General features: G+C 37.1%; 2 protein-coding genes across 2 annotated transcripts in view; one reads left to right on the top strand and one right to left on the bottom strand.

Moving 5' to 3' along the window:
* Nucleotides 1-854: 854 nt before the first annotated feature.
* LOC127423764 (ras-related protein Rab-35-like) lies at nucleotides 855-13,622 on the top strand. The gene is made up of 6 exons (XM_051668318.1): nucleotides 855-1,142; nucleotides 3,889-3,939; nucleotides 4,323-4,446; nucleotides 7,488-7,612; nucleotides 8,090-8,214; nucleotides 11,049-13,622. Exons 1-6 carry the CDS (start codon nucleotides 1,091-1,093, stop codon nucleotides 11,175-11,177), a joined length of 606 nt encoding a protein of 201 aa, XP_051524278.1. The 5' UTR covers nucleotides 855-1,090; the 3' UTR covers nucleotides 11,178-13,622.
* A 197-nt stretch (nucleotides 13,623-13,819) lies between these two features.
* LOC127423774 (BICD family-like cargo adapter 1) overlaps nucleotides 13,820-24,936 on the bottom strand; it is a 58,496-nt gene continuing 47,379 nt past the window's right edge. The window contains exon 11 of the mRNA XM_051668332.1: nucleotides 13,820-20,336. Within this exon, the coding sequence (XP_051524292.1) occupies nucleotides 20,265-20,336 (72 nt within the window). The 3' untranslated portion in view covers nucleotides 13,820-20,264. The remainder of the gene's footprint in view (nucleotides 20,337-24,936) is intronic.

The raw sequence follows: 24,936 nt of genomic DNA, 5'->3' as shown, positions 1-24,936 counted from the left end.
ACTTCAAAACTTATTTAGAAATGACTTAAGAAAATTACTTGCCCCTCATTTTCTTAAAAAAACAAAAACAAATCTGGGTTCCAGTGCAGCACTTACAATGGAAGTGAATGGAGGGGCACATTTTTATTGTTAAAATACTGTTTCAAAAGTATAGCCACAAGGCGAACAATATGTGTGTTAACATGATTGTGTGAAGTTATAGACAATTTATTGCCATGATGATGTAATGTCAACAAACCCTAAAATGACAAAAAAAAAAAAAAAAAAAGGCCAATATAAACAACTTTACAGCTCAAATATTACACGAGTTTTAACAGAAAAAATTAATGTAAGTACATTTATTAAATTATAAGCTTCACATTTCTGCCTTTAAACCCTCCAAAAGTTGGCCCCATTCACTTCCATTGTAAGTGTCTCACTGAAAGCGATTTTTGTTTTTTAAAGAAAAGGAGGAGCGAGTTGAAATTTATTTTTGTTGTAATGAACATTATGGCACAAATGCTGTCGATTGAACTAAACTTGTATTGAACCTGGAATATTCCTTTAAAGCCCCACACAAAATTTTTTTTTTTTTTTTTTTTAAATTAAAATTACTTTCATAGTAAAAGAGCTTTTGTTTAAAATAAAGAAAAAAAGAAAAGAAAATGTATTATAATTGAAAATAAAGTGCATGTATATTAAATTATAATATAAATTAAAGCTGAGCGTCACTTCACCCATCCACACGTAATAAATGTATCTTTTGGTCCTGTGATATTTTGTATCGCGGGCTTGTTGACGGCTGTTACATTGTAACACTCGGAGGCGGTCTGATTGGCCAGTAGCATCAGCAGCAGCGCTCTGATTGGCCAGCAGTATCGGCAGCTGCGCTGGGTGCAGCACACACAAGAGGCAGCGCCGTTTCCGGCTCTGAGTGTCTGCTGATACCGCCGAACCCTGACCGAAAACCGTCTTTGATTGGGATCTATCCGGTAGGAATCCTCCGCTTCTATCCGGCGGGGACTTAAGACGGGTTGCCGGCCAAGCGTTCGCCTGGAGAGAGGCCCGAAGTTGCAGCGAAGCCGCGGGCTTTGAGCCACTGACCAGCGGCATGGCCCGGGACTACGATCACCTCTTCAAACTGCTGATCATCGGTGACAGCGGTAAGCGAAGCCGCGGATGCGGGCCCGGGCGAGGCTACATGATTCGTTTAAGGGGGTTTGAGTGTCTCATATTAAAGCGGAATGATCAAAGAGGCTTTTTAAACGAGCGCAGGGCTGAATTGACAGAAAGATAACCGTGTTTCCGTCATTGTATTGCGGGTTGACGGGCTGTTTGTGTTGTGTTGGGTTGGGTTGTTCTGATCTGTCAGGCCGGATACCAAGTGTCTGATAGTCTGTTTTTGAGCCCTGCATCATGCACAGAATTCCATTCGTTTAAAATCTGAACAAAAATGCATTGCTTAGATTGAATGGAAATACTTTAATACTATTCATAGTGAAATTGCAGACAGATCGATTCAATGGTACCACAAAGTATTTGGACACGTTGAGTCACACTTAGAATGTCATTGCGTGAGAGTCAAAATATGAAAGCATTTGTCATAAAAATAATAATAAAAAAAAAATCTTAAGTGTTGAAAATGAATTATTGTGGTTGTCAGATGAAACATGTTGATATAATGTGCTGAACTGCACCTGTGGTGATTTGCTAGGACACCTGTGTGAACTGGAGGTCAACTGACTTCATACATCCTTTCAAAATTACAGAGAAATCAGTTGATTAAAAGTCATCAAGCCAAAAAATGGCTCCGAAAAGTGAAGGTAGTTCTGAGAAAAGTTACAACAGCATTTCTTTGCAGATGACACTTGCTTTGATATGTTGTCTAATGACATTTTTAAGAATAAAAGACTATACTTTGCTTAATTTTATTGCCTGTTGTTAATGTCAGCACAGGTAAAGCTTCACTCGTCTGTGAGTTGATCTGTAGCTTTCTTGAGGATTTACACATAAGCAAAGGAAAATGTGTGTGTGTGTGTGTGTCCGTCCTGTTTTTCTGTCTAGTTGTTAACCATCCATCACAGCTTGTGGCTCTTGTGGTTCGAGTCTTTGCACCTTCGCATGTGAAGCAGATGACTATGAACTCCAACAAGCTGAATCAAGCAGTTTGGATGAGCTTTAAATGAATGAATGTATCACAGATTTTTTTAAAGTGTTGAATTGGTGGTTTGTGTATTACAAATGATATTATATCAGCATTAAATAAATGTTCCAGGTTCAGCTCAATCGGCAATATTTGTGGGATACCACAGAAATGGATTTAGACTCGTCCCTCTTCTTTTCTTTAAAAAACAGCAGAAATCTGGGTTACAGTGAGTCACTTACAATGGAAGTCAATGGGTGCCAGTCTGTAAACATTAAAATACTCACTTATTCAAAAGTATAGCCACAAGATGCATGTTAAAAATGATTTCAGTGTGATAAAATCACTCACTAACATTTTCTGTGTACATCTATAGTGAATTTTACATTTTTGCCATGATGACATACAACGTAAACCCTAAAACAACTGTAAAAATGACTTAAAATAACTTAACAGCTCAAGTAATGCATGAGTGTTAACATAAGAATTAATGTAAGTGCTTTTGTAAAATTTTAAGCTTCACATTTCTGCCTTTTAAACCCTCCAAAAATTGGCCCCATTGACTTCCATTGTAAGTGTCTCACTGCAACCATTTTTGCTTCTTTTTTTTTTTAAAGAAAAGGACGGATGAATCGAAATACATTTTTGTGGTAATCAACATTACGCCACAAACACTGTGGACTGAGCTAAACTTGTATTGAACCCGGAATATTACTTTTAACAAATGTATTAAAAACTGAACGCGTTCGAATCCAGAGTGTGCTGAGCGACTCCAGCCAGGTCTCCTAAGCAACCAAATTGGCCCGGTTGCTAGGGAGGGTAGAGTCACATGGGGTAACCTCCTCGTGATCGCTATAATTTGGTTCTCGCTCTCGGTGGGGCGCGTGGTGAGTTGAGCGCGGATGCCACGGTGGATGGCGTGAAGCCTCCACACGCGCTATGTCTCCGTGGCAACGCGCTCAACAAGCCACGTGATAAGATGCACGGATTGACGGTCTCAGACGTGGAGGCAACTGAGATTCGTCCTCCACCACCCGGATTGAGGCGAATCACTACGCCACCACGAGGACTTAGAGCACATTAGGAATTGGACATTCCAAATTGGGTGAAAAAGGGGAAAAAATCCATAAAAAAAAAAAAATAATAAACTGAACATGAATTTCCGAATTGTATTAGTATTTGGTATGTCTGTCTTTTGCTTTAATGAAAGCATGCACTCAAGCTGGTATGAACAAAGCTTGATGATCCATGTTTTCCCACCATGATTCAAGAATATTCCAAAGAGCAATAATTTGCAGCATTACTAATATTTTTGTCAGTATTTTTGATCAATAAAATGCTACCTTGCTGAAAAGAAGCATCAAATTCTTTCCAAAACAAAAATGTCTTGAACGAATGCAATGACATTTTAGATAATAAAATCTATTTTCTTAAAATACTATTCGTTTTGTACTTTTTTTTTTTTTTAAATTATTATTATACTAGCATGCCATTAATTGGCTAAGCTGGCACAGTTATCGGCACATGCTGATAATCTCAAAATTGGACAAAAGTTGGCCTATTTATACTGGTCTATGACCATTTAAAATGTTTCTCAAATACATGTATGGCATTTTAGGTTTTATCTTTCACCAGTAAATCTTAAAGATCTGTTAGAGAGCACATTTACACATTGCTGGAGTCAGTGTTTCTCATTAGGTAAACTTTGTTCCATCATATGTGGCATAATGCGTCATTCTTTGATTTGGTCTGTTTTATCATTGCAGGTGTTGGGAAGAGCAGTCTACTCCTGCGCTTTGCAGATAACACTTTTTCAGGTAAAATGCATCAACATGTCATTCAGTGAGTGATGTCTGGGCATGCTAATGGGGTTGCTTGTAGAGATAGCCTTGACATTTTTTAGCACTATTAATCATCATCATTATATTCTGTCTAATGGAGCATGTGATCTATATGTAAGCCATGCAGTATTCTCCAGAAGAATGTTTGTCGAACTAATTAAGGGAATAAAAGTGTAGAATAAAACCTTAGACTTTTTATAGACTTATAGACAATTTCCTTTGTTGTGCATGTATAATGAAAATATAATGTGAAATAGAAGAACGTGTAGTGATGAATCAAAAATAATATAGTCGGTATGTTTTCTCATCTTGGTAGAAGTAGTGTTGCATTGCTGGACAATAAATGTTTTGTGTCGTAGGTAGTTACATCACCACTATAGGAGTGGACTTTAAGATCCGGACAGTGGAAATTAACGGAGAGAAGGTGAAACTGCAGATCTGGGACACAGCAGGACAAGAGCGATTCAGAACCATCACATCTACGTAAGTTCAATAAATCAGCATGTCGGATACTCAGGGAATGTCTGTGTGAGCATGTTTTATTGACCCTTTTGAGATTTAAGACTATTGTTGAGTTGTTGTAGTGCACTTGGTATTTGTTATTATCATGCTGTTGTTGCTGTGTTGGCTGTTGTGTTGTTGAGCCGACCTCACAAATTTCAATGCTCACTTTCTACCATGTGTGATCTGTGCAAATGACAATAAAATGAATAGGGATGCACCGATATTAATTTTTTTTGGCTGATATTTTGCCACTTACCTTATTTTGTCATCAGATCACTTTTTTGCTCAGGATTTATGCTTCAAAAATGTACAAAGCTTTTTTTTATTGTTCTAACAATAAATAATTCCCATTGAACATGGATTGGATCTGTTGACAGGCCAAAATGTAAAAAAGAGCCACAATGAAAGATAAATAGATAAAAAAAAAAAAAAAAGAAGCTAAATATCATAGTATGATGATTAATGTGGAACAAGTGTATTTCTAAAAAAATAAAAATAATTCCATTCATTTTACATGTATGTACTGTATATGATAGAACATTACAAATTCATATCATGCATATGTTGGGCAATTCCACGGAAATTACAGCCACATCGTGGAAAAATAAAAAGTTGTAACCAAAGGAACAAAACAGCCTTTTAAATGCTAGCGTGGTGTAATGGATAATTGATAATACCGTCCAGACCGTTAGAGGGCGCCGCTTGCTCACACAGCGCTGACTGAAGCACTGAACATACAGTCCTACATTTTAAAACACTGCTTTTTTAGGTTTAGTAATTGTGCAAGACCATACTGCAATTTCAGTTTTAGCTCAATCAGTCGTGTAGCCCCTACGGATACCATACCAATGTCTTAGAAGTCAAAAGTTAGTCAAAATGTTTTAGATGGTTTTACCTCATCACGTATAGGTAAGTGCCGCTTTCAAAACTGTCACATCTGTAACGCCGTTTTTTTAACATCAGACTGCAAACACTTTTGTCATTTTTTTTCTGGATTGTGCATTTGAATTTACAATTTTAACAAAGTGTGTTGATAGTTAATTATAAATAAACCATCGGTTTTTCATATCAGTGTTTTCATCCTTACAGTATAACTGAGGTGCCGATGGTTTTAATTTGGTCAATAATTGGCCGATAAATATCGGAGGCCGATATATCATTGCATCCTTAAAAATAACCAATGACAAATTACTAATTTCTAATTGAAAGTTGGGCAGGGGCTGTGTGGAGTTCCAAACATCAGCGGATGCAAAATTTTCAGATCCAATTTGTGCTTCATATGCATTTAAATATTTCGACTGTATGCGACCGTCTGACAAGATGTGATGTTTTTAATTCAAAACTATGAGCGAAAAGATAGAAATATCAATATTTTTTTTTCCTACACTTTATTCTGAACGCCTGCTACATTGGACAGTTATGAATGTACAAGTCAGAAATGAGTGTTTATGTTGCAAATATATAACACAAGGCATTTATTTGTAAATGTGTGATTAGTTGTGTATGTGTCATTTATGTCTGCAGGTATTTTATGTCATATCTATGAATTTGTACTCATTTGCTGAATTTTATTATCGTTGTTGTTGTTGTTATTATTACTATAAAAACAGTGATGATGATGATGATGATAATAATAATAATAATAATAATAACAAAAATAAAAAATACTGAGCGAATATTAATCATAAATTGTATTGTATTGAATTTATCTATCTGCTCAATAAAATCACACACAGAAATGACATTCTGAGGTTTGGTAGCAACAACCTTACTAACCTCAAAGCTTCATTTTAAGTTTCTGATCTTTCCGTTTGTCTCAGGGGACTGGCTGCTCTGACTGCATGGTTTGCAAGCGCATTGAAATGAATGCAATTAATTGTGAGCAAATTGAATGTTCATCATGAGTGCCACTGGGGGAGAAATGCGACAAGTCTCGAGTGTTTTCATGCTTTTTCTGAGGTCCTGGAAGTTCTACTAGTACAACATTCATCTTAAAGCTGCTGTTAGTGATGTTAGCCATTCGCTAATTTCTGCCAGACCTATACCCCTAAATTAGACCACATCCTGTATACAAAACCCCGCCATCCATACATGTGGCATCAACGTTTTTGGACTAGAGGTAGACCGGTTTTACCAATTAATCGCTCCTTAGATGGGTACTGATAGTTGCTTTGTTTTTTTAGTTATTGGTTATCTGCAGAAATCGATGGCAAAAGTTGCTGATAGTTGTTATTGTTGTTATTCCTATTTTTAAATATATATTCCTCATCAATAAACCTATAAGTACTTAGCCAAGTCTCTTCCATTTCAAAATAAGAGTCCCCGGTATATTTCAAACTTGTTTCTAGTTAAAAGTCCCACATTGTGCACCAAATCTTAATTAGGATTTTGGTTGCACAATAAACGTTTTTTTTTTTTTTTTTTTCTCTGTTTTGGACTTTTGTTGCTTCAATGTCTGTGCTCTTCATTGCAAGGAAAGACTAAAACATTTTTTTATCATTCTATAAATCGATGTAAAAAACAACAACTACTGGCCGATTAATTGGTTATCAGCCTTTTCCTCCACCTTATTTATTGGTAGCTGCAAAATCCACTATCGGTCGACCTCTATTTTGGACAATGTGGCAACATGGTTACGTGTGCAATGGCCCAAGGCTAGATGGTCATTATGTTGCTAATGAGGGAATGTATGCAGCTTCATTAGTGTCTAGATCGTGTGAGTCAGTGTGTTTGTACACACACTCATGAATGTTTATGTGAGGTGTCTCTGTTATTAAAGCAGAGAACTGTGACTGGTGCGGCCAATGACACAGAGGTTTGAAACAGGCCTTTCAATGAGTTCTTTGTGTGTTTGGAGACTGCCAAACAAGACTGCCTGTGGTTTAAAGTCTGAGGACTGTTGCATTGTTTTTTATGGCCAAGAGGTTCACGAGCATGGCGTTGGCTCTTGGTTACGCCCCTTGGTGGTTATTGAGAGAAATGCTTGTTGATTTTGAGACGTTCTTTCTTTCCATTCTCAGATATTACAGAGGAACCCACGGGGTGATAGTAGTGTATGACGTCACCAGTGCTGAATCCTTCGTCAATGTCAAACGATGGCTGCACGAAATCAACCAGAACTGCGACGACGTGTGTCGAATATTAGGTGAGTTAAATGCAAATTGTATTTTATTTGTCAACTTGTAATGATTGGATTTCTTGTACCAAAAACAGTACTTTTCCAGTACTATTTTCCACCATCTCTCTGAAACATAGAATTAAACAGGCAGTTTTTGCCACTGTACCTTTAAGACTTTTATTTTTAAATGACCTCTTTTGTGATTGGCCAAACTTTTTGCAGAAGAAATGTGGTATACTTGTTCGTCAGGGAAGGCCAAGTTTGCTGAATACTGAACAGGCGTTGATATGTAAACGTGGGCGGTCATGTTAATGAGCTCATTGTGATGTCATAACTGTGATGAATTCTGAACGAGCCATTTCTTCAGTTTAGTTTCAATACATGAATTTTCTAGTATATCTACACAGGACATCAAACTCTTAGTTTACAATAGCAAGTAAAATTCAGTTTTCCCTGACATGACCACTTTAATAAATGAATTAACAGAAGTTTTTCTCTCTTAAGTGGGCAATAAAAATGATGATCCGAACTCGAAGGTCGTGGAGACGAATGATGCCCAGAAGTTTGCCGAGCAGATGGGCATCAGTCTGTTTGAAACGAGCGCAAAAGAAAACATCAACGTGGAGGAGGTGAGTGTATCATTGGTCGGTTTTAGAACCAATCAGATTGTGTTGTGAAAAGACTGCAGGAAGACATAAAGAAAAGATAGAATGATTTTATTTATTTATTTACTTGATTTATTACTTACCTTTATTTAAACTATCTCAAAATTGATTTTTAAAATTCCAAGATTGGTCTTTTACTTAAAAGTTTACTTTAGTTTGGTTGTTGATTTATTATATCTGTAAAAATAAATGGCAATTGAACTGCATAATTTGAGCCCTGTTGCTAATTTCCTTAATAATATTTTTGAAATGTATCTAGTTAGAAGTTTCCTGAATAATTTCATATATACATACATATAGCTTTGGAAAAAATTATGAGACCACTGCAAAATAATCAGTTTCTCTGGCTTTACTCTTTATAGGTATGTGTTTGAGTAAAATGAACATGTTTGTTTTATTCTATAAAGTACTGACAACATTTCTCCCAAATTTCAAATAAAAATATTGTCATTTAGAGCATTTATTTGCAGAAAATGACAACTGGTCAAAATAACAAAAAAGATGCAGTGTTTTCAGACCTCGAATAATGCAAAGAGAAAAAGTTGATATTCATTTTTAAACAACACAATACTAATGTTTTAACTTAGGAAGAGTTCAGAAATCAATATTTGGTGGAATAACTCTGATTTTCAATCACAGCTTTCATGTGTCTTGGCATGCTCTCTACCAGTCTTTCACATTGCTGTTGGGTGACTTTACGCCACTCCTGGTGCAAAAATTCAAGCAGCTCGGCTTTGTTTGATGGCTTGTGAACATCCATCTTCCTCTTGATCACATTCCAGAGGTTTTCAATGGGGTTCAGGTCTGGAGATTGGGCTGGCCATGACAGGGTCTTGATCTGGTGGTCCTCCATCCACACCTTGATTGACCTGACTGTGTGGCATGGAGCATTGTCCTGCTGGAAAACCCAATCCTCAGAGTTGGGGAACATTGTCAGAGCAGAAGGAAGCAAGTTTTCTTCCAGGATAACCTTGTACTTGGCTTGATTCATGCACCCTTCACAAAGAAGAATCTGCCCGATTCCAGCCTTGTTGAAGCACCCCCAGATCATCACCGATCCTCCACCTGGTCATTTAATGGTTAGACGGAGACCTGGAGAGGCATTCAAGCCACAGTGTCTCGCACCCACTGTGAAATTTGGTGGAGGATCGGTGATGATCTGGGGGGACGCATGAATCAAGCCAAGTACAATTTTCACAAAGTGAAAATCGGAGTTATTCCAGCAAATATTGATTTCTGAACTCTTCCTAAGTTAAAACATTAGTATTGTGTAGTTTAAAAATGAATATGAACTTGTTTTCTTTGCATTATTCGAGGTCTGAAAACACTGCATCTTTTGTGTTATTTTGACCAGTTGTCATTTTCTGCAAATAAATGCTCTAAATGACAATATTTTTATTTGGAATTTGGGAGAAATGTTGTCAGTACTTTATAGAATAAAACGAACATGTTCATTTTACTCAAACACATACCTATAAAGAGTAAATCCAGAGAAACTGATCATTTTGCCATGGTCTATATTTATTTAGAGCTGTATATGTATATAAAATGCTTAATTTGGTAAATACTTAATGCAGAGCATTATAACCGAGCCAAGTCTCTATTTAAAATAAGTAAGTGTATTTTGGGCTTGTTTTATTGTTAAAGGTCTTGCGTGATGCACCAAATAATTTTTTTTTTCTGGCTAATTTCAGCATTTGGGTTGCACAAATTGCATGTGGAATTTTATTCATTTTGGACTCTTGAAGCATTTATGTCTGTGCCCGTCATTGTAAGGAAAGAATAAGACATGTTTTAACATTCTATAAATCGATTTTAAAAACTATTGGCCGATAAATCGGTTATCTTCCTTTTCCACCACCTTAGTTATCGGTATCAGCAAAATCCACTAGCGGTCAACCTCTAATTTTGCCATTGTTGCCAAGTATTTATATTTAATAATTTCCATTTTTATGCACCCATATAACAGTGAATATAAATAATCGACAATATTTTTCTACATATATTTTTACAAAAAAATTGAATACAAGAAAATTGCTACATAGGGTCTTGTGTTAACATTTTTGGGTCATGATGCAAACAAAATGTTTGAATTGATTCAATGAAATTGATTGTTTAAACTGAATTTTTGCTGTGGGATGAAGTTTTTCTAGGATCATGAAACTAGTCTAATAACACACTCTTTAGAAAGCTTGGCTAAAAGGGGCCTGGGTATCTCAGCAAGTAAAGACGCTGACTATCACACCTGGAGTTCGCTAGTTTGAATCCCAGGGCGTGCTGAGTGACTCCAGTCAGGTCTCCTAAGCAACCAAATTGGCCCGGTTGCTAGGGAGGGTAGAGTCACATGGGGTAACCTCCTCGTGGTCGCTATAATGTGGTTCTTGATCTCGGTGGGGTGCGTGGTGAGTTGTGCGTGGATGCCGCGGAGGATAGCGTGAAGCCTCCACACACGCTATGTCTCCGCGGTAACGTGCTCAACAAGTCACGTGATGATGCACGGACTGACGGTCTCGGACGCAGAGGCAACTGAGATTCGTCCTCCGCCACCCGGATTGAGGCGAGTCACTACGCCACCACGAGGACTTAGAGCGCATTGGGAATTGGGCATTCCAAATGTAGGGAGAAAAGGGAGGAAAAAAGAAAGCTTGGCTAAATAAAGAGCACAAAATCAGTACATATGATGTTTAATTTGACAAATATAAAGTGGATCTTTGAAATGGTGCATTAATCTGTATTGGAATAAGTGTCGTGGAATGGAGGTTGACAGTGCAGTAATGTGCTTGTGTGTGTTTTTATAGATGTTTAACTGCATCACAGAGCTGGTGCTCCGAGCAAAGAAAGAGTCTGTGGCCAAACAACAGCAACAGCAACAAAACGATGTGATTAAACTCAACAAGAATAGCAAAAGAAAGAAAAAGTGCTGCTAGTGGATCTAGAGCTGTTCGTATGCACGACAGTCTTCACACGCAAACGGACTGTGAGCGTCTAAATAAAGACCACACAAACACAACGGAGAACAAGTCCTTTTTGGACCCATACAAGCCACAGAGACTTTAAAAAAAAAGAAACTGTACAGATTTTATTAGAGTTAAGGAGTTTTATGTGGAATCTGTGATATTTAATAAAAAGATCGACCTTCTTTGTCGAAGGACCTGCAAGCTGATGTGATCGCCAAACTGTGCAGATTCCTGTATGCTTTGAGTTATTCTACAGTGATGTATGTGTTTTTATCTCAGGTGTGATTTCATTTTCTCTTATTTTGCATCTTTTTCTCTATTTTTCATGGAATGTCAGTGTTTTTGTTTGTTGTTTTTTATTTTTTTTTTTGGGGGCCTTTTTTTGCTTTTTTTGAAATCATACAGTTACAAACATTCACTCACCGTGGACTCGACACAGACTGACAGATGCCAACAACTCTAAGAATTCTTCACTTTTAGATGAATTTTAGACCATATCTCATTTCAATGACTCTCATGAAGCCAGCCAAGAACATGTCCAGGTCATATTTCACCCCCAAATCAAAGTAAATAAATACATAAATATAGTTTGCTTAAAGGCATCCTCCATTTTTAAATTTAAATTGCAAAGAATTTATAAAGCATGGTAGTATTTGTTGTAAAGAAAATACTGTTTCAGTAATAAAAAGCTAATGAAGATCACCTCAAAATAATGGGAGGAATAAAATAAAATAGCCAGATGCATTTTGTTATGGAGGGTTAAATGACTGAAAATTAAATAAATATAAAAATAATAAATTAATTATTTTAATAAATTATTAAAAATAACAAATTAAAAATACTAAAATTATTACATAAATCAAATATTTTTTTTGTCTTTCATTTTAGCACTAGTTTGCATCCATTTTAATTTGAGCATGATCTTTGAGTTGGTTTTTAGTTTAAGCACGCGCTTCGTGTCTTCTTTTTAAGGGTTATGGTTATCGGCACATCACTCAATGACAGTGAGTGTATTTAGCCATTATTGATAAATGATCATAATTGACTATTTATTTAAATATCTATTACATTTTTAGTAATTAGTATGGAGAGCCAAATTATTCAAAATGAAGTCTTTAAATAAATCATTAAATAATGAAATCATTAAACTGATGTTGAGTGACACGCCATTAGCCGTAAGCCTGAAAATGAAAAGTCAACCGAAAAATCACGCTAAAATGAAAATGGACACAAACTAGTGCTAAAATAAAATACATGGGATGTTTGATTTAATGATTAATTAAAAAAAATTTTTTTTTCTTTTTACATTTATGCATTTAAATTTCATAACAAATTTCTGCCACATTGAATTGATTTAAAAATATGTATTTTAAATTTCATTCATTTAAAGATTAAACCATATGAAAATGTATGAAATTGAAATGTGTACATCTTAAAATAAAATGTTTAAGTGTGGAGTAATTTTGCCCTCCATACTTCGGTAGTGAAAATACATATTAAATAATAATAATGTCGCATTGCAAAGAATCTCAAGGGTCATAAAACAGGCTTCATGTTCTTTAGGCAAGGTGTTTTTTTGTTTTGATGCTCGGGTGAAATATGACCGGAAATGTTTTTGTGACTCACTCTTTTAAGCTCCATTGATAAATGACTTCAGGCTGAACTCCTTTGACATTCACTAAAGTCTTACACTGCTTCAGGCTCCCATTTTCCTGCTTTGTTTTTCCTGTAAAGACGAAAAGTGGGCAGTGATACTGCCACAACCTCACAAGATCACAGATTAGCGCTCTGCCCTCTTTCAGTGTTGCCATAGAATTCAGCTCCTGTACAGCTGTTGCCGTTGTAGTATTCCTGCAGATGCTTTGCACTCATTCTGTAATAGGAGCAGATGTTAGAGGAATTGTTCCCCTCAGAAAGAATATTCTGTCATTATTTACTCGCACAATGTTTCAATTCTATATGTCTCCCTTTCCTATGTAAAACAAAATGACTACTTAAGAAACAAAATCATACAGGTTTGAAATGCCATGAGCGTGAGTAAATGAAGACGGAATTCACATTTTTGTTGAACTATTCCTTTAAGAGCATGATTCTCGAGCATCTGAATAATCTGATGTTCGTCTCTTGAAAGACTGACATTATTGTGTCGTTTTACATGTTATAACACATTGTTATAAGTTCTTTAGGGAGCACATTGATCAAGACCATCAAATGCTCTTGTCCCAGGAGACAGTCGTACAACAAAAAAATAGCAAATACTGTTTTTACACAGTAGCAAAGGGTTGTTCATATGGTTGAAACACTTTTTCAGCTGTGGTTATATCATACACTGGAGAACAGAAATGTATAATGGACACCCCCTTTATGAATTAAATCATTAATAAATATTTTAAAAGAATTAATATTTGACACAAACACTTTTGTCAGCTTTTTTTTTTATTAATAATCATCAATAAATGCCAAACATGTCAGTTTTCAACGTCTCTTCTTTCATAATTATTGCAGGTTTGCAAAGATTACTTCCTCACGTTTTATTACCGAAAAAACTGATAATTGAAAACATTCGTGTTTTTTTTATTTTCATACGTCACAGTGCGTTCCACATGGAAGCTTTTTAAACATGGAATATGTTTGTTTGCATTTGTATATAACTTAGTTTGTGATGAATCCATTGGAAATATAAGAATTTGATAATTATAAAAACTCAAGCTCATCTTACTCGTACATACAGTACTGTGCAAAAGTCTAAGGCACATAAGATGTTTCACAAAAACATTTGTCTTAAGATGGTTTTTTATATCTTCAGCTTTTGTGAGTCAATAGGAAATATAAATGTTAGACTCACAAACATTACTTTTGCAAATAGAAAAGATTAGAATAGAAGAACAGGGAGCCCTGCAACAGATGTCATGGCCCCCATAGAGCACCCCACCGAACATTGTGTCAGTCCGAGATTACATGAAGAGACAGAAGCAATTGAGACAGCCGAAATAGATAGAAGAACAGGTAGCCCTGCAACAGATGTCATGGTGCCCCACCAAACATCGTGTCAGTCTGAGATTACATAAAGAGACAGAAGCAACTGAGACAGCCTAAATAGAAAAACGGAGAGCCCTGCAACAGACGTCACGGCCCCCCACAGAGCGCCCCAACGAACATCGTGTCAGTCTGAGATTACATAAAGAGACAGAAGCAACTGAGACAGCTGAAATAGATAGAAGAACAGGGAGCCCTGCAACAGATGGCATGGCCCTCACAGAGCGCCCACTGAACATAGTGTCAGTCTGAGATTACATAAAGAGACAGAAGCAACTGAGATAGCCGAAATAGATAGAAGAACAGGGAGCCCTGCAACAGATGGCATGGCCCTCACAGAGCCCCCACTGAACATCGTGTCAGTCTGAGATTACATAAAGAGACAGAAGTAATTGAGACAGCTGAAATAGATAGAAGAACAGGGAGCCCTGCAACAGATGGCATGGCCCTCACAGAGCCCCCACTGAACATCGTGTCAGTCTGAGATTACATAAAGAGACAGAAGCAACTGAGACAGTCGAAATAGATAGAAGAACAGGGAGCCCTGCAACAGATGGCATGGCCCTCACAGAGCCCCCACTGAACATCGTGTCAGTCTGAGATTACATAAAGAGACAGAAGCAACTGAGACAGTCGAAATAGATAGAAGAACAGGGAGCCCTGCAACAGATGGCATGGCCCTCACAGAGCCCCCACTGAACATCGTGTCAGTCTGAGATTACATAAAGAGACAGAAGCAATTGAGACAGTCGAAGTAGATAGAAGAACAGGGAGCCCTGCAACAGATGGCATGGCCCTCACAGAGCCCCCACTGAACATCGTGTCAGTCTGAGATTACATAAAGAGACAGAAGTAATTGAGACAGTCGAAGTAGATAGAAGAACAGGGAGCCCTGCAACAGATGGTATGGCCCTCACAGAGCCCCCACTGAACATCGTGTCAGTCTGAGATTACATAAAGAGACAGAAGCAACTGAGACAGCTGAAATAGGTAGAAGAACAGGGAGCCCTGCAACAGATGTCATGGCCCTCACAGAGCCCCCACTGAACATAGTGTCAGTCTGAGATTACATAAAGAGACAGAAGCAACTGAGACAGCTGAAATAGATAGAAGAACAGGGAGCCCTGCAACAGATGTCATGGCCCCCACTGGACATCGTGTCAGTCTGAGATTACATAAAGAGACAGAAGTAATTGAGACAGTCGAAATAGATAGAAGAACAGGGAGCCCTGCAACAGATGGCATGGCCCTCACAGAGCCCCCACTGAACATCGTGTCAGTCTGAGATTACATAAAGAGACAGAAGCAACTGAGACAGCCTAAATGGATAGAAGAACTGTGGTGAATTCTCCAAGAAGCTTAGAACATCCTATCTGCCAACAACCAAGAGAAACTGTGTCCAGGTGTTTCTAGGAGAATTGGGGCTGTTTTAAAGGTAAATGTGGTCACACCGAATATTGATTTAGCTTTTTTATGTTTACTGGACTTTGTATGACATTAAGTGATAAATGAAAACTATTTACGGCATTATTTTTGAAGACATCCTCACTATGCAACATTTTCCCCAAGTGCCTAAAACCTATGCACAGTACTGTACCTTAAAAAACAAAGTAGAAAATCTGGGTTATTTTACTACAATATTACTGATAAATGCACATATAAACACAATTTTGTTTGCAGTCTGCCTGAAAGTGAAGAATATTTAAAAAGGCAAAACTTTAACTGTATATAATAATTCACTTTAAATTGAGTCCATTTGTAATAAACAATTAGACTTTTGAGAAATCACATTCTTTATATTTCAGTAATGGACAGTATATTTGTTCTAGCTAGTATTATCAAGATACTCTCAACAGCTTTTACATGAATGCTAAAATGTAGTGAGGTTTGAATTGTAATCTTAGCAGCCGTTTATGAGAGTGTTACTGCAACAATAGTGCTGTTATGAGTAGTAGTAGATTTTACTGTATTACATCTGAATATTTGTCATAGAAAATGCATTTAAGGAAGAAAACATAGCACTAATGAAAGGCTGGTGGACCAAAATATTATTTACTCACAAAGCTATTCAAATGTCATCTTTTATCATTCAATGTTTTCAACAAAAATATTATCAACAAGGTGTTTGAGTCGTTTGTTTAAAATTCACACCAACAGGATCATCAAGATTGCCTGAATCTTGTCCAGTGAAATAGTTGACCTAGAGTGTCTTTGACCTTGTTGAAGGAACTTGTTTTCTGTGCTCATATATGTGAGTGAAATACAAAGACATGCATCCACTCAAACACACGTGTGGATGTCTGTGGTGCAGCTATAAGGGAAGTACGTCTAGTTTGAGAGACTGTTGGCATTTATAGAAATGTCCCAATTCACATACTGTCTAAACAAGTATGCAGGCTTAACATAAGTGCATCCCCTATCATAGTATGTTAAAAATAGTGTGCCCAAAGCAATAAGGTAACCAAAGAATCTGACTGAAAAATGCCCGTCTGGCACCAACAATCATTCAAGCGATTATCTAATCGGCCAATCGTGTGGCAACAGTGCAATGCATAATATCATGCAGATACGGGTCAGGAGCTTCAGTTAATGTTCACATCAACCATCAGAATGGGGAAAAAATGTGATCTCAGTGATTTGGACCGTGGCATGATTGTTGGTGCCAGACGGGCTGGTTTGAGTATTTCTGGGATTTTCACACTTTACAGTCTCTAGAATTTACTCCGAATGGTGCCAAAAACAAAAAACATCCAGTGAGCAGCAGTTCTGTGTATGGAAATGTCTTGTTGATGAGAGAGGTCAACAGAGAATGACCAGACTGGTTTGAACTGACAAAGTCTACAGTAACTCAGATAACCACTCTGTACAATTGTGCTGAGAAGAATATCATCTTCTGAGATGCGTGTTGGAGCTGTTTTGGTGGCACGAGAGGGACCTACACAATATTAGGCAGGTGGTTTTAATGTTTTGGCTGATTGGTGTATATGGCCTACTTTTAGTATTTGGTACTATAAGTGTGTGAATTTGGATGCAGCCTACTCGAAATGGGAGTTGTGAAAAATGGAGCTGTCCCGAAAACACGAACAGATTGAAGACAGAGCAGCAGAGAAACTTGCAAAAACAGCATTTAAATGGCAAAAGGATAGACAGTACAAAGTCAACATGAGACGATTACAGAACAGAGAGTGTAAAACGCAAAGAAATTAAAGAACAGGAGGATACAGAAATGTGATTTACACATAAAACAGAAATGACAGTTAATATGAAGGATCCGGTTTGCGGCTGCTGTCTGATTCATTCTTCTGGAAGAATTAAAGCACAAGAGTGAGTAATGCTTCATGTGTTTGTATTACAGCAGTTTAGATTTCATGCATTAACTGTAAATGAGCTCGTTTACATGCACACTAATAGGCTGATAACTCAAAAACTGCTTTTACATGAGAGTTGAATTCATCGGGTTATTCTCCGCTTTTGACGTCAAAAGGTAAACAGTCATGCGCACAACTCTCATGCACATTAGATAAGCCGGTAAGAACACTGGTAAAGGTGTTTACATGCAACGCGATATCAGGGTAATGGGCAAAAATCTATGCATATCGATCGTTTTTTGCTTAAACCGTTTACGACCAAAACCCGAATAAGGAACGGCGTTTACATGACCACACATGTCGGCTTATTAAGCATTGTCGGTTTAAGATTGTGCCTGCAAATGCACCCAGTCAGGGATTCTTTAAAGGGAGTTACTGCAGGCCTAAATTTTTAGTTGGATTCAAAAACGTTACTTCAACTGATCAAACTTAGGGTGCTAAGCACTTTTGATTTTATTTCTCCCAGAACACTAAACAGCAAGAAAAACGATCACGTGCAATGTTTAAAGTTTGATTTTGAGTGAATTTTTAAAATAATTTTGTGACAAAATCTTTGTTCAAGATGATTAAATCAAGATTTTTTCAACAACTGCTGAATAAGTTAAAAAAATAGTATTCTGGGTAAAAAATAAAGCCCCCTTTTTGCAGGGGCTAAACACGTTGTTTTTCTTAAGTAGATTTGAACAAAATAGATTTCTTATGAAGAATGTTCAAAATGGGCTCACACTGACTGAGTCAATCACAATGAAGAAATTTTGCCCTTTAACTATTGCCCCATACCCACACTCACACTGTATAAGCCCCCAGGGGGGCTTTTAGCCCAAGTCTGGGGTAATTAGCCCACTTTTGTTTTTCTTTTTTTTTTTATCAAAACAGCCTTCCATTAGTATTTATTATGACACAAATTATGTTGCTCCATCAATATTCAATAAAAGGATTTTTATTGATTGATTTATTTATTTTTTTCTTAAGGTGTGCCTTTCGCCCCATTGTACCCTATACATTTTCTCAAACTTTTGGGAAATATCCAAAATAATAGCCAACAATTTGTAAAAAAGTATAAATGTTTAATTTAACCATTTGAAATGTCTTTTCTTTTTTTTTTTAACATTCATTTTATTAAAATGCCATTTTGCTCATGCAGAAAACACATTATTTCATAACAGCTACAGTCAGACCTGGAACGGGACCTCCTGTGCAGACTTGATTAATAATATGTTCTTTATCTATTATCCTGATAAGAGCAGCATCATATATTCAGTCTGGATTGCGAGTATCAAATGTTTAAGTTAAAAGTTTCCAGCTGCAGTTCTGATCTTGAATCAGACAGCGGAACAGAACCGGACCCGTCAGAACTGCACAAGAAACATTAACAAATCAGACTACACCGACAGACAAACGCTTCCATGTGGATTGTTCTACAAAAGTGTGATTTATCATTCAAAAGTTACACATTTACAAATATATTCCAAACCTATTTGTGTCTTTGTACGTATAAAAATCATTCTTTGGGATTCTCCAAACCTAAAATCACCTCGGCACGAAAGGAGAAGACAGCTGCATAGCATTGCTCAAAATCTGTCCAAACCCAAAACACGCGCACACACACGCAAAACACACACAAAGGTGACAGGTACCAGGTTTGAGAGACAGAAAAAACATCCAATCATGACCAAGTGCTCCCTTCATTCTCATAGGCTGAATTGTCCACTCTAACAGGGCACAAGGCAGTACATCCGAAAACTGACCTGGGCTATGTGCGGAATAGCATAATAACATACCATTTCTGCAATTTGCAGCACAGTATGCAAATTTTCTGTATGCACAGAATACCTGCATGGTGTCCAGTAATGCAATGCTCTTGACTTTCCATTTGACAAATAAACCTGTTCACAATATCAGCTGTAAGTTCATTTTTCATTTTTTTTTTAACTCATAATTTAATCTGACTATATGTGGCATAGTATGCAGTGAGCAGTATGCTAGTATTCCATTCCAAACGGAGCCACAGTTTCATTTGTTTAGACACTAAATTCCGATGCAGTGTTGTTTCTACAGCCACAGAATTAAAATGAAACACTTCTGCTCTTTGTTTCATTCACATCACATATTCAGGTCTCACAAGGCCTGTTTTTTTATCATTAAAGCAGGCGGAAGATTTCGGTGAATAAAAGAGTCATAATACTGTCCTAAGTAAACAAGCAGGTGCAACTGGTAAATAAAGATATACGTACACTAATAGCAGCAGATTTAAGGTGATGTAGTCCCAACCATCTTAACCAATGGTGTGAGTTTGGGGCGGAACTATCTGTTTAGCCCACCAATGGCAGACGGCGATAGTGTTACTTCTGCAATTTCATTTGGTGATACGACTGCCGCAGAAATGACAAACTTCACCTTTAATGATGCTGACAAACACTTACAAAGTGATTTACATTTACTTTGTAGTCCTTCAGTATGTAGAAGGATACTAATGACATCAAATTAATTATTTAAAAAAATCCTGATTTTGTGAATGAACCAAAGAGCAGAATGTTTTTAGCTGGTTTCTGACTTGAATGTTGCAGTGTTAAATATTAACTATAACCTACAACCTGTTGATACTCTAAATCTCCATCCTAAAAGCCTTCGAAGTTCATCCTGAGTTTAATCTTCAGCGAATGCCTTGATATGTCCGAATGAGCGACGTTGCCTCTTTGTTGAATCTCTGGCAGTGAGGTGAGGACTGTGGGTACAGATAAAGTGCAAAATGGCTGAAAGCTGGCAGAGGACTCGGTCTGTTAGATCAGTGGCTCTCAACTGGTGGGTCGGGTCTGTTCTTATAGGGTCATGGACAGCAGGGAAAAAATGATGCTTAAAACAACTTATAAAATATAACAAACTATTGAATCGTTCATAGTTAAGATATAATATAGGTTTAACAACTTTTAAAGGAATGTTCCAGGTCAACAGCATTTGTGGCATAATGCTGATTACCACAAAATTAATTTCGACTCGTCCCTCGTTTATTCAAAAATAAAGGCAAAAATCGAGGTACTTACAATGGAAGTTAATGGGGGCAGTCAATAAACGTTAAAATAAAGTTTCAAAAGCATTGCCACAAGATGTTAACATAATTTAAGTGAGATAAAACCTTATCTGTGTAAAGTTATTTCCAATATTACCAATTTCCAACTTCGTTGTCATGACGACGTAATGCTGGTAAACCCTGTAATCTGGTAAACACTGTAACGCCTGTTAATCCCTAATTTTATCAAACTAATGTTTACATGCATCTTGTGGCCATACTTTTGAAACAGTTTGTATTTGTATTTTTATCAACTAAATTATATGGTATGGCATCGATAGCCCCTCAAATAACAGCATATATTCAACATATAATGATTAAATATTTCTGAATAGTTATATTTAAATAAATATAAATAAAATATATTTATTAAAAAGTTTTTTTCAGATAATCAAAATGCATTACACTATAGTGGCAGACGAGTAAAGCATTGATAAGGCAATTATAAAAATGGCTTTAGAATCCAAAATATAGTTTATTTCTATATTATTGAACATAAGCCAGTCATTGACCTTCAGTTCACAACAGTCCATTTTGCAACTGAATTCATCTTCAAGTACTTCAAACTTGAGTTCCTCCTTTGGTAGGAATATTTTTTATTACAGTCCAGGGACATGATTAAATGCGTTATTTTTTTATTTTAATTAATCGCACTGAATTAACGCATTAAATCGACCACATTCACTTCCAGTGTAAGTACCTTGTAACCCAGGTCTTTTAAATAAACGAGGGACTGAAACCAGCAAAATTCGAGGTGACTCGTAACCAATGACAAACCAATTTATACATTTTGAATGAATTTGATTTTAAGGAAATTTTGGTTTACTTTTGAACGCTAAACAATTTTGGTATTATGTTGGGTCACCATTTACTGTCCAGTGTAAAATCTGGATCCTGAAGCAAAACCAGATGAGAACCACTGATTTTCTCATTTAGCTTTCTTTCTTTCTTTCTTTCTTTCTTCTCCTCATCAAATCTCTTCAGACTCTCTCAGTTCTTCTTGAAGAATGAAAACAGGTGTTTGTCTCCGTCTGAGAGGCGATGAGTTCATCTGGAAGGGGCTCCTCCTCGCAATCCACTGAAGGAGTACGGAGAATCTCTCCGCTCCTCCTGATGTTTATCCATCAGCTGCTGATCGATAACTCTGTGCATGTCATCCTGAGAGTGAGATAGAGAGAAAGCAGTGCTTATCATGCCATTTTGAGAAGATATTGAAGAAGAAAATTTACAGAAAAGTGGGGACACTGACAGACGGAATGGATGAGCATGAGTCCATGAGTTTCACATTAGTTTCATTCCACCCTTCAGATCTATTGCGTTAGATCATTTTTTGGCTATGAATCATGGAACACATGCACTATCAATGTGAGTATCACTGTGAGTACTAGTGATGTCAACTATGGGCTCCCAATTTCATGCCAACAAATGCAATGTTTCAACCTCTTCATCAGGCAAAACCTCCTTGAAAAAACACCTGTTAAATAGAGGGAGGTTATATATACTGTATGTCATCATTTAATATATAAATATTTTATATATATATTTTTTCTCACATATCAGTGGAGTTGAGAGCCAAGAGCTGGTTCTTAGTCAGGGCTGGTTCCATCTTTTAAAAGAAATACCGGAACCAAATTATTTTTTATGACATTCAGTTCAGTTAACGGTTCTTGAGCGTGCATTCTTTCATCAATGTGGACGCAACACCAAAATAAAATACTCTGACAGTATTTCCTACTACCACTCAGAAGCACTGCAGCACCATTACTGAATCAGCAGCATGAAACATACTGCCAGTGTAGTCTGACTCCTGAACGAATGACTTTATGAACCAGTTCTTTTGAATCTACTGCACAAAACATACAATGCAACCAGTGCAGTCCGATTCCTGAACTAATGATAGTTATGAGTCAGTTCTTTTGAATCTACAGCATGAAGCATACAGTAAGACCAGTGTAGTCCGATTCCCGAATGAATGATTCTTATGAGCCAGTTCTTTTGAATCTACAGCTCGAATCATACAGGGTGACCAGTGTAGTTTGATTCCTGAACGAATGACTCTTATGAACCGGTTCTTTTGAATCTACTGCACAAAACATACAACGCAACCAGTGCAGTCCGATTCCTGAACTAATGATAGTTATGAGTCAGTTCTTTTGAATCTACAGCATGAAGCATACAGTAAGACCAGTGTAGTCCGATTCCCAAATGAATGATTCTTATGAGCCGGTTCTTTTGAATCTGCAGTGTGAATCATACAGTGGGACAAGTGTAGTCCGGTTTGCAAACAAATGATTCTTATGAGTCAGTTCTTTTGAATCTACAGCTCGAATCATACAGGGTGACCAGTGTAGTTTGATTCCTGAACAAATGACTCTTATGAACCGGTTCTTTTGAATCTACTGCACAAAACATACAACGCGACCAGTGCAGTCCGATTCCTGAACTAATGATAGTTATGAGTCAGTTCTTTTGAATCTACTGCACGTAACATACAGTTCAACTAGTGTAGTCCGATTTCCAAATGAACAACTCTTATGAGTCGGTTCTTTTGAATCTGCAGTGTGAATCATACAGCAAGATCAGTGTAGTCAGATTCATAAACAAATGACTCTTATGAGTCGGTTCTTTTGAATCTACACCACAAAACATACTTTCCACCAAACAAATTACTTTTATCAGCCCGTTCTTTTTAGTGAATCAAAAGCTTGAACAGTAAATCATTCATTTTGTCATGTTCGACTTGAAATGAACCAACAGTAATTAGTGGATGGTACACATTATATGTTTTGTTGTAATAAGTGGTATTTTATAAAAATGAATGAGTGAAAACAATATCTTGATTTAAAAGTCTGTGTATACACACCATTTGCAATAATCCATTCTGTTAAAATATGAAATGATCTCATCATTTGGAAACTGCCTGCTGAGGGCAGTAAATACAATAAGAACTGCATTTTCATTTCAAAATATTTCTTCCTCAAAAGTACTAAATGAATCATTAATGGAACCATTAAGGAACCGGAATCATTAAATTCCTTATGATTCCCATCCTTACATGTGAATTTGTGATCTTGTCATTTATATAAATATATATATATTGCGAAAACATGAAAACAGCTTTCACACTAAATGACATTTTCACACTAAACTAAATGAATCAAACTCATTTATAAAATGACTCATCTGTACCAAAAGCTGTGAAAACAAGTGAACCACATCACAGTGAAATGAATGGCATCCTCACTGCACAGAATGAGCCGGAATGAACATGGGCACAGGTAAGACAGAAAACCCGAGCTCACCTCTAAGGCAGGAGGGGGCTACCAGAGGGGAGAAGGGGTCTGTACGGAAGCTGAGGAAGGCCACTAGATCAGAAACCACAAGAGCCACACAGTGAACAGCCCTGAGGAGGCAAACTGCAGGCAGGGAGGGAGAGAGAGAGAGAGAGAGAGGGAGGCTAAGAGTTATACAGGGATAGGAGGACACAAATAAACACACATTCAGGGCCAACAGGAGAGAAAGAATGACAGAAAAGTGAAAAGGATTTTTCTGCTTTAAAAGACTGAACTGAAGGAAACAGAGGGGGAGAAACATATAAACCTGTCTATACATTCAACATACCTAGTAACAGAAAGACATGCCGGGAGTTAAACGTGAATGAAGGGCAAGAAAGAAAGAAACAGACAGGCTCTGTTCCAAAACCTAGTGAGCTGCCTAAATAGGCAGCTGCCTCCCAAGGGAGCATCCTAACCCATATGGAACCTCATAAGTGACTGTTTTGGAACGCTCTACATTATATCCAATCGTTCAACTTTTGTCATGGCCAGCTAAAAACTCAGTTACTTTCATTTTGTAGCCGTGCTAGGATACCAGGAAGGGACATGACTTAAAGGAATAGTTCACCCAAAAATGAAAATTCTCTCATTATTCTCAATATAACCTGATGCCATCCCAGATGTGTATGACTGTCTTTCTTCAGCAGAACACAAATTAAGATTTTTAGAAGATAGAGCTTTGTCAGGTCCTTATAATCGATTTATTTTTTACTCAAACGTATCGATTCACTTCAGAAGACATTCGTTGATTGACTGAGTCATGTGGATTACTTTTATGCTGCCTAAATGTGACGTTTGGACCATAAAAGTGCTCGCACCCGTTTACTTGCATTATAAGGACCTGACAGAGCTCTATCTTCTTCTAAAAATCTTCATTTGTGTTCTGCTGAAGAAAGACAGTCATACACATCTGGGATGGCATC

This window comes from Myxocyprinus asiaticus, chromosome 33 (genome assembly GCF_019703515.2).
Source record: "Myxocyprinus asiaticus isolate MX2 ecotype Aquarium Trade chromosome 33, UBuf_Myxa_2, whole genome shotgun sequence".
Taxonomy (NCBI): Eukaryota; Metazoa; Chordata; class Actinopteri; order Cypriniformes; family Catostomidae; genus Myxocyprinus; species Myxocyprinus asiaticus.
The sequence above is the reverse complement of the archived record's forward strand: the minus strand, read 5'-3'. Positions and strand labels throughout refer to the sequence as shown.